The following is an 11,661-nucleotide window of genomic DNA, read 5'->3' as shown; positions in this document are numbered from 1 at the left end:
ATAGGTTAGAAATGTGTGTAATTATTTTTTTCCTTTCTTATTTTTCATGTTTTGTTATTTTTTTAAATATATAATCTCTAGTTCAATTTAATGTTTTTTTTGGTTGTAATTACAACTCATAATTTTTCATTATAAATATATTAATTTTAAAATCTAAAAAATTAACTGTATTTGAATTTATATTTTGTAGTTAACAAATATTTATTTTTAAAATATTCATATTATCTTGATAATAATTGAGATGAAACACTTAATAGTGAAATTAAAGAGACAAACTCCTACCTAAATTTGATTTGCTTTTTAAAATAAACCTCCCCAAGTTGAATACTACTTCTACACTATACAACAAACCAATTTCAATCAATTAACCTAATTCCAAACACTTTATATAATAAAATAATTTAAATAATATTATTCAGTAAACTAGGGAATGATAGCAAAGTTAGCAACAGTAGCATGTGATTAGAGATTAGATAACAAAGTAATTAAATCTACCTGGATGCTTAATTAATTATTAGTTAATAATCATTAATATTATTATTAGTTAATTGATATACACATGCATGAATGATTTATCATCTTAAACAATTTGAATGACTGGTCAGACTGAAGGATATATGTCACCCTTCCTTACTATTTTCTTATATATTAATAATTTGTGTGGTCACAATATTTGAGTTGGAATCTTTATTTTTATTTTAAAATTAAATAATAGGAGAGTATATAATTTGAATCATTGGATAGAGATTGATGAAAAATAAAAGATAAATAATCAGTTAGGCTAAAAAGTAAGTTGTGGTATCTTATTTTTAATTTGAAATAGTTAGTATAAATTATTTAAATTGTTTTAATTTGAGAAAGTTAGTATAAACTTTTAAAAATAATATCTTTCACATAAAATTATTATAGTAAATAATTTATCATAGTTTATATTTAAGAGTTCTTATGTGTTTCATTATTCTTAAAAATTGACAAAATTCTTATATTTAAAATATATATATATATATATATATATATATATATAGTATTTTTTTTAAATTTGATTTGAAAAAAAAAAACATTTTAACATGTGTAATTATTTTGTTAGAAAACTAACTTATCATCTCACCTATTAAATTTGAACTCAATTTTTTTAAACTTTTAAATACAAATTTTATACATTTTACCATTTTATAAAAAAAAATTAATTAAATTATTTATTCATCTCCCATTAACAAACAAAAAAAACAAAAAACAAAAAACTAAAGGTCATAAGTTAAATATCTATTTAAATTACATAAATTGAAGTGAAGGTTTTGGAGTTATACTAGCTTCTATTGTTAATTTTTTTTTTCTCTTATTAAATAACCTAATCAACTTCAGACTAAAATATAATATCACATATATATATTTTTTATTTAAGACATCTAACACGATTTCAATAGTTATGATCTCATTTTAATATATTTAATTTAAAGTGTTTTTAGTATCAAACTCTTGTATACTTTATACAATTTATATATATTAGTGAGGTAATTTATTATATACAATTTATATATATTAGTGAGGTAATTTATTATTATTTATATTCAATAGTAAAAAAAAGATAAATATCTCTTATTTAAAAGGGATCTCATGTTTCCTTCTTCTTGTAAACTTAATTTGGAAAAAAAACTAACACATCTCACATTCTGCATTGTTTTTTTTTTTTTTTATCTCTTATTAAATATATTTTGTGCTAAAAAAGTATTTAAATTTCTCACCCACCTAATCAATTAAATTATTGTTAACTAATTAGCTTTCCATAATTTTCTTGAGCAGATTATCTATCTATATATATATAATTGGACAAACTTATTTTATTTTTTTTTAGAAGACACGTACATTATATTTACACATATTAAAATAAAATAACTATTATTTTATAAACCACAAAAAAAAAAAAAAAATCTTAAATAATTAATTATGTGGCCATCCTTTTTTCCCATGTGAAGTAATTTGAACACAAGTTAAATCTCTTCAATATATATAATGAACTCTCTGCTCCTCTTCTTCTCTCTCAAATCATACTCCGGCGACGGCGACGGCGATGGGTGAAGCAGCATCAGCAGCCGCCATTAATGTCAATCTCTCTCCTCCTCCTTCTCTTCCACTGCAAGATCGAGTCGCCATTGTCACCGGCGGCGCTCGCGGCATCGGAAAAGCCATAGCAATTCACCTAGTTTCTCTCGGCGCCAAAGTTGTTATAAATTACTCATCAAGTTCCAAACAAGCTGATCAAGTCATCTCTCAAATCAACGATTCGTATGATAAGCCCCGCGCCGTTGCCGTGAAAGCTGATATTTCAGATCCAGATCAGGTGAAGAGTTTATTTGACGCGGCGGAGATTGCTTTCCCTGAATCTGTTCTGAAGATATTTGTGAATTCAGCTGGAGTTGTAGATCCGAAGTATCCGTCGATTATGGAAACATCTATTGAGGATTTCGATTGGACATTTGGTGTAAATTGTAGGGGAGCGTTTTTGTGTATGAAGGAAGCCGCGATTAGGTTAAAGAAGGGAGGCCAAGGGAGGATTATTTGTGTTACTACTTCTTTGGTTCAGGCTTTGAAAACTAGGTATGTATGCTTTTTTTCTATATTTAAAAAAATAATGTTTATACATGTTAAAAATGATAAAAATAATGTTCAAATGTCTCACCGAGTTTAGGGTTGTTAACCAGAGTAGTTTAAAAAATTGTTATATATATATATATATATATATATATATATATATATATATATATATATATATATATATATATATTTTGGTAAGATTTAAATCTATAAATAAACCCCACTAAGGTAACTCAGGGGTAAGAGTCGGTTTAAGAAACCAAAATGTTACGGGTTCGAATCTATCTTTAAGAGCGTTTTGAGTTTAAGCGGGAGACCATGACTATGAGGTGTCATGCTAGATCTTCTTTAGCAGGGCTAGAATGATAATAATGTCAAACATAAATAGTTTACTTTCATTAATTTCCTTCCGCAACGAAAAATTATCAATAACGACGATATTTTTCCGTCATTATTATCATTTACATATAAAATATTTTGAGTTACCTAGGCTACAGCCCAGTTAAGCTTGTATATAGAGAATTTCATGTGAAAGATACAACATCGTTTTATAATTTGGAATATGGTTATTAAGGGATTCTATTATAGATGATTTAATGCGTAAAAATACATGAAAAATAAAAAATAATATGATTAACTCTATGACGTACTTTTTACCTGTTTTTCATAATAATAATAATAGAAATCGAATAACTGCTATAATTGAAAGTGCTATAATTGAAAGTTCGACGATTTCTCTATAGGTATGGAGTTTATATTCCGTCGAAAGTGGCGGTGGAGACGATGGTGAAGATTTTGGCGAAGGAATTAAAAGGGACGGGAATTACTGTAAATTGTGTGGCGCCAGGGCCAATTGCGACGGATCAATTCTTTGCGGGGAAGACGGAGGAGATGGTTAAGAGGCTTGTGGATGAATGTCCGTTGAATAGGATTGGGGAGACTAAGGATGTGGCGCCAATTGTTGGGTTTTTGGCTAGTGATTCGGGTGAATGGATTAATGGTCAGATTATTCGTGTTAATGGTGGATTTGCATGTTAATTGATGATGTTGATTAATGTGGAAATTGTTACTCTAAATTGTTCTATAATTTAATATTGTTCTCTTTGATTTGATTAAGTGGGTTAGATTTATTTTATTATTAAAATAGTTACTGATATCATGATCTCTATGGTTTATTTAAATAAACACTATTTTAATTAAAATATATTAAGTATGAGGTTAGATTTTTTTTGGTAAAAAAAATTAAAATGTTAATATATATGTTTTAAATATTAATATTTTGATTTAATAAATTAAATGACGATTGATATCAATGAGAAATGTGAGAAATAATTTTGGATTATAATTGTTTTTTATTTTTTAATATTACCAAATTTAGGCTTTGATCGGTAAGAGTTTATTATAATCAACAATAATTTTGAGTGAGGTTGATTTAAAGAGAGTGTATTTTATTTTATTTTAATAAAAAACTTAAATTTGTATTAATATATAATGATAAAATAAATTGAATTTTTTTAAATAATTTAATAAATTAATTACTATTACAAGTTATCGAAAATAAAAAATTATAAATGTTTTACTACTATTCTATCCTATTTAATTTTGAGAAATTTTTATATGAAATCGTTAAACTATATTTTTTTATAAAATTAAATTTTGTGTGATAAAATTATGTTTTATAATATATTAAAAATTAAATTATTATAAAAAATAATTTTAAAATTCTTATTTTAGAATAAATAAATATACTAATGAAGTTATATATATTTAGTTATGTTTATTAATTTTTGAAGAGGAATAAAAATATTATCTCTTCTAATCTTAATCTCTGATAAATTATTGTTCAAATAAAAAAAATAGTTCAAAAAGAGAATTTGAATTAAAAATTGAATTATAATTTTCATTCATAAGATTGAGTGAATATATGAATAAAAAGTTTTGATAATAATATCTTATATACAAGAATCTTATTGAGAAATTTAAACTCATTCATTTTTACACACGTCTATACAAATATATTGTATGATGCGTACAGTTAAATAGAAAATATCTAAATTATATTTTTGACTTAAAATAAAGCATAAATTAATTTTTGTTTATTTAAAAATAATTATATATCCAAATATTAATTAATAAATATTATATAAAATATTAAAAATTATTTAAAACTCAGTTAGTGTTTTTAACACAAATAGGATAGGTCTAGATTTGTTTCTTGAACTCATTTTTTTTCTTCTATTTTTTATAAAATTACATTGATAAAATTTTAAGATATGCAATTCCAGATTTTGTATTGTAAGAGAATGAAAGTGAGGACTCATATAACATATTTTATGTTAAATAAGTTTATAAATTGTTAGATTATTCCATATTTTCTGTAATTATTATTATAATTAAATTTATTGGGAAAGAATAATATATGCAGACGTGGCACTCTTTGAGACACGCGGCAGTATGTAGTCGTCACAACTCGATCGGCCTAAACTTCAAAGTAGCAAAATGTAAAACGACAACATAATAAGACATATGGACCATATCAAAGGGGTATACATGTCATTTGAATAGAAGGAACAAATTAAATGACTATTGTACCCGTGATATATTCGGTCGAGAACTTCTTGTTACTTTGTGGCTCAAATATATACCATTTCATTTCTCTTTCTTTTTTAAACTATTATTTACTAAATATTTCAAACATGTCAATAAAACATTAACGCCTAACATATTAATGTTTTTATATTACAGTATACAACATTTTTATATAATTATTAATTTCGTTGAAAGTTGTTCTCACAAGTATAATCTTTGGAACATATTTGAGAGTACAAATGTGATGCGAACAAAAATTGAGTGGAGACTGAATTATTCCATTATTGTTTTTTTGTTAAATCTACACTATTGTTGTTATTGCCGTATTTTTCTAATACAAAAAATAATGGAATGTAAATTTTAATGTAATTTTTATAATAATTTACAAATATTCAAATAATATCACATCTTATAAACCAATCTTATTGATTTTGACCCCTTTTGTTAGCTCTTTCAATGACTAATTGTTTACGTTTGATTGGTGGTCGATCTTAGCCTTTAGTCTCACGGGAGAGTGAATCAATTGTGTTGATGTAGAAGATGTATGTGAAGAAGGTGTTTGTGCAGAAGGTGCAAAAGATGAGTGTGTAGAAGCTGTTGATATTATCGAATATATAATAAACGTTTCTTTCACTTCTTTCACCACTTCAGCCAAAAAAGAAGTATTATGATCATATTGTACTGCAATCTGTTGGAGCTCTTGCATCATTGGAGTAAGATAGATACATCGATTTCTTTCAATGTCACTTTTTTTCCTTTTCTATTTTCTTTTAAGGCCCTGTCATATTGCTCTACAAATTATTTTATGAATATTTTAGAATGAATAAAGTCATAAAAAAAACATTCATAGATTCACTTTTTGAGATGTTGGCATGCCTGCCCAGAAGTGACATTTAACATACACAAGAATCCATTTTGCACGTGCAAAGAGTTCAACTAATAATTCTCTTGCAACTGAAACTCATCTATCATTTTTACAAAACTATCTTCACACTACTCGATTGTGATATAGTTATGGACAATGTTATTGAATGTGTTTTTATACTTTCATAATGAGCATGTGCATACAATTTGGTGGAGAGTTTCTTCATTATATATATGTCAAAGACAAAAACGATGACGGGTGTTCGGGAATACCTTTTCAATTGCAATGACCATTGATCGACATTCAAGGGCGAATCCAGGATTTTTTTTCACTGGGCTGATTATTTTTTATTAATTAAACTTATTCACGAATACCCCTACTAAAATAAAATAAATATACAAGATCTAAAAAATGAACGAAATACCCGATTTAATAACAAATTTATATATATATATATATATAATTGTATCTCGTATTATTGAAAATGTAAAAATAAGACAAGAAAATCTATAAGATTTAACCAACTTTTACATATTATTTAAGTTGTAACCTTCTATTTTTTGTAGAATAAAATTCATCTATTATAGAATCCGAATCAATTTCTTCAACAAGCTCTCGTTCAATATAAATTATCATAGTATCTGCTAAAAACTCTTATTTCATCTTATTCTGTTGAATAGTTTTTACATGTTTCATTGCTGAAAATGATCTTTCTGTACCCCTGTCCTCTCATACCCTTTCATATTGGTGACATTCAAATTATGTCGAGAAAGAACATTTGATATGCTCTTCTTTAATGTTGAAACAGTAGTATTTGGAACATTAACAATATCAAAGAAACGCTCTCGTAAGATACCTAAACAATCAACAAATCTCAAAATAATTGACATGTGCTCTTTATTTGAAATATCTTTAGCTTCATCAACTAAAATACAGAACTTCGCATCTCCAATTTCTTCACGGATTTTTTTCCTTACTTTATTTGCAAAAATATGCAAAATTTCTTTCTGAATAGTTGGTGAAGTATATGTTGCATTTTTTGGAATTTTTTCTAATACTATATCACCAATATTAACATTCAATCAACCCATAAGTTTTATCATCTCTATAAAATTACCACAATTTTTTGAAGATGAAGATTCATCATGACCTCTAAATGCACAATCTTGTAAACTAAGCCATCGAATACTCTCAATTGTCGTTTTAAGTCGTAATCGATTTTTCTGAACTTCATTTAAACTTTGTGCATTCAATATGTTGTCAATATGTCCACTTACTTTCATCAAATCTTCAACACAATTCACTGAATTACTATGTGAGGAAGTAGTACCTCCCACGTGAATTAAAAACGGACATTTAACTTCATCGTTAACACTTTTCCAGTTATTAAATCCATCAATAGTGAGTGAAGGATTAATAGGTGATTTCTTTTGGAAAAGAAAACAAGGAAAACAAAATATTAAATCATTTGACGAAGAATACTCTAACCAATGAAACTTTTCAAACCACGAGTATTGAAATCTACGATATTGGGTTTGTGATCCAAACTTAGTTCTTGGATACTCATCCAACTTAGGTTGATACAGACCCATTCTAATATAAGATCGCCTAATTTCATCTTGTTGATTTATTGGATGTTTCCATATAGGAATCCGAATTGCTGGATCTCGTTCAAGATTATTAAGATCAATTTCAACCCTTAGAAAACTTAATACAAGTTGCTCTTCTTCAGTATTAAATGTATAAGATTGAAGATTTACCTCGTTAACTGTAGATGTAGATGAATTTTCTTTATGTTTGAAAAACGACAATAATGTTTTTCTTTTTTTACTCCTTTCATTTTCCATTGCAATCTATTAATAAAAATATAGAATCATAATAAGAATATATATAATTTATACAATTTTATGTTATAAAAAAATTAATTAAAAAGTTAAAGATAAATAAAACTAACTAAGAGATTCAAGAGAGGCGAATGATAGTTGTATAGAAATTAAATCAAACAAACATAAGAATTTAAATTAATTAGGTTCTAAATATGAAAGTTTAACTATATAAATAAAAAAAATATAAAAGTTTAAGTGTGAATATATAAAAATATAATATAATATAATTTAATATAATATAATAATAATATATATATTATATTATATTATATATAGATAAATATTTTATTATTTATATAAGATATTAATATTATAGATATATATTTTATTAATTATATAAGATATTATATATTATAGATAGATGTAGTTAGAAGATCCTAGTTATATTATATATATATATATATATATATATATATATATATTGCCCACCTTAGCCCGCCGAGTGCGTCCGCCCTTGTCGACATTGATCATTGATTATTGCATTTGGAGTACGTCCATTCATACATGTCAATCATTTTTTAAAAAGCCAAATAAATTACTTTGATTTCTCACTCGGAAGTAAGCCACATTGTTAGAACGGAACGCGTAAGAATGACGTAAACAATAAAAATGACAAAGATTTAACGTGGTTCACCAAGATAGAACTTGGCTACGTCCACCTAGAAGAGAGAGATTATTATTGACAAGATTATTTACAGAGATGATATGTCAAATTAGGGTTATAACACAAGTTTATATAACACTCGGTCCCCTGAAACCCTAATACAGAAACCTTAACAAATAGAGAATTTGGGTCGGCCCATTAAGAAGGCCCATCATTCAAGTCTATTCAACAAATCTCCACCTTGACTTGAATTCTCTCAAATGTCCAGGTGCATTAGTCAATGCCCAGATCTCCCAAATACATTCGTTAATGTCAAATGGCCCAGATGCACTCGTCGATGCCGGATGACCCAGATGCACTCGCCGGTGCCGGATGGCCTAGATGCACTCACTAGTGCCGAATGACCCAGATGCACTCGTTGGTGCTAGATGACCCATATGTATTAGTCAATACTAGATGACCCAGATGCATTCGTCAATACTAGATAGCCCAGATGTATTAGTCAATGCCCAAATGACCCAGATGCATTAGTCAATGCCCAGATGGCCCAAATGTATTAGTCAATGCCCAAATGTTCAATCTTCTCCATCTCTCTCTTCTAAAGTTGCCCCTAGGGCAACTAACAGTTTTTTACGTTAAGCAAGTCCAAACAATGTTGGAACTTGCTATGATAAACTGACTTGGTGAACATATCAACAGGATTGTCAGCAGTTCCTACCTTTTTCACCTTTATCCTCTTCTCAATCCTTAGGAAATGATATCACACGTCAATATGCTTAGTTCGTTCATGATGAACTTGATCTTTGGCTAAGCATTTAGCACTCAGATTGTCACAGAAGACATTTGCTTGATCTTGATGTAGGTCTAGATCACTAATTAGTCATTTCATCCATATTCCATCTTTAGCAGCTTCTGTTAATGCCATGTACTCTGCTTCTGTTGTAGAGAGAGTCACAATAGGTTGTATAGTCGCTTTCCAACTAACAACTGATCCCCCAAGAGTAAATACATAACCAGTCATAGATCTCCTACTATCAACGTCTCCAGCATAATCAGAATCTGAATACCCAGTAATCAGACATTGTGTATCACCTCCATATATGAGACCAACATCAAAAGTTCCCCGTAGATACCTGAATATCCTCTTCACAGCTTGCCAATGCTCCTTCACTAGTTGTACCATAAACCTGCTCACAACACTCACTGCCCGTGCCAAATCTAGTCTTGTACAAACTATAACATACATCAAACTCCCTACTACACTAGAATAAAGAACTCGAGTCATATAATTTTTTTCTTCATCTGTTTGAGGAGAAAACAATGTAGTAAGATGAATATTAACATCACAAGATGTATCTATAGGTTTAGCTGATGACATCCCAAACCTTGACAACACCTTCTCAATGTAACCTTTTTGTGATAAGAAAAGTTTCTTCTAGCCTCTATCTCTAAGAATCTTCATTCCTAGAATTTTCCGAGCTGCTCCTAAATCTTTCATCTCAAACTCAGCATTTAGAAGATTTTTTAGCTTCTGAACATCTATTTTTCTCTTTGCTGCTACCAACATGTCATCTACATACATGACTAAGTAGATGAATGAGTCATCCTTCAACTTGTTGTAATACACACAACAGTCATATGAACTCCTCTTGTAGTTAAGAGACATTATAAAGTTGTCAAACCTCTTATACCACTGCCTTGGAGACTGTTTAAGTCCGTATAAAGACTTCTTCAACTTGCAAACATATTTTTCCTTTCTTGGAACTTAGAAACCTTCTGACTGGGTCATGTATATTTCTTCCTCTAACTCTCCATGTAGAAATACTATTTTCACATCAAGTTGTTCGAGCTCCAAATCCTGATGTGTCACTATTGCTAGTAACACCCTATAGAAGTATGTTTGACTACTGGTGAGAAAATTTCATTATAGTCTACTCCCTCCTTCTAATTGAACTCTCTTGTAACAACTCTAGCCTTAAACTTGACTCCTTCAACAACTGTTATACCTTCTTTTTTCTTGAAAACCCATTTGCAAGTAATAACCTTTCTCCCTGTAGGCAAAGAGACTAACTCTCAAGTATGATTTCTTTGAAGTGATTCCGTCTCATCTCCCATTGCTGTGAACTACTACGTAACTTCAAACCCGGATACATCTTCTTTGTAAGTGGATGGTACAGACGTATTCACTTCCTCCTCAGTAACCTGTAGTGCATAACCAACTATATCTTCATAACTGTATCTCTTAGGTGGTCTAACTCCAATCCTCTTTAACCGACCTTCAACTACACTCTCATGAATAACTTCAGACGATTGAGAATTTAATTGTTCAGACTCTGGCAGCTGACCCTCAACATGGGGTTCTTTTTCCTTTTGTAAAGTAGTTTATAACTCCACTTGTTTGTTAGCACTACTGCTTTCTGCTATAGATTTCTCAATAGAGTTAAGTATAGAATTCTCATCAAAGATGACGTTGCTACTCAGAATAACTCTTTTTTCAGATGGAGACCATATTTTATATCTTTTTACACCATCTCCATAGCCCACAAATACTCCTTTCTTCGCTCTTGGCTCTAGTTTACCGTCACTGACATGATAATAAACTATGCAACCAAAGACTTTTAGACCTGAGTAATCAGCAGATTTTCCAGACCATACCTCGTAAAGTGTTTTGCAGTAAATCCCGGTGTGAGGCCCACGATTTATCAAATAACATGATGTAGTCACCGCTGCTACCCAAAAACTTTTATCAAGCTTTGCATTAGAGAGCATGCACCTTACTCTTTCCAGTAATGTCTAATTCATTCTTTCAGCTATACCGTTCTGTTGTGGCGTATGCCTTACCGTGTGATGTTGAGCAATCACTACATCCTTGCAGAACTGATTGAAATCAAATGAACAAAACTCCAAACCATTGTCAGTTCGCAGCCTTTTGATTTTCTTTCCAATTTGATTTTCCATCAACGTTTTCCATTCTTTAATGTATCTAAAGACTTCTCCTTTATTCTCATGACAAACAACCAAGTCATCCTTGAGAAATCATCAATAATTGTTAAGAAGTATCTCTGACCTCCAATAGATTCAACGCTAGCTAGACCCCAACAATCTAAATGAATATAATCAAGTGT

The 11,661-nt window shown here is 29.0% G+C and overlaps 2 protein-coding genes across 2 annotated transcripts; one reads left to right on the top strand and one right to left on the bottom strand.

Annotated features, from left to right (window-relative positions):
* Window positions 1–2,032: 2,032 nt before the first annotated feature.
* On the top strand, window positions 2,033–3,708 carry LOC124916801 (NADPH-dependent aldehyde reductase-like protein, chloroplastic). The gene is made up of 2 exons (XM_047457571.1): window positions 2,033–2,595; window positions 3,336–3,708. Exons 1-2 carry the CDS (start codon window positions 2,069–2,071, stop codon window positions 3,628–3,630), a joined length of 822 nt encoding a protein of 273 aa, XP_047313527.1. The 5' UTR covers window positions 2,033–2,068; the 3' UTR covers window positions 3,631–3,708.
* A 5,708-nt stretch (window positions 3,709–9,416) lies between these two features.
* LOC124912006 (secreted RxLR effector protein 161-like) lies at window positions 9,417–9,914 on the bottom strand. The gene has a single exon (XM_047452562.1). It carries the CDS (start codon window positions 9,912–9,914, stop codon window positions 9,417–9,419), a length of 498 nt encoding a protein of 165 aa, XP_047308518.1.
* Window positions 9,915–11,661: the final 1,747 nt, after the last annotated feature.

Source organism: Impatiens glandulifera, chromosome 1 (genome assembly GCF_907164915.1).
Source record: "Impatiens glandulifera chromosome 1, dImpGla2.1, whole genome shotgun sequence".
NCBI classification, from domain to species: domain Eukaryota; kingdom Viridiplantae; phylum Streptophyta; class Magnoliopsida; order Ericales; family Balsaminaceae; genus Impatiens; species Impatiens glandulifera.
Note: the sequence above shows the minus strand (reverse complement) of the source record. Positions and strands in the feature narration are given on the sequence as shown.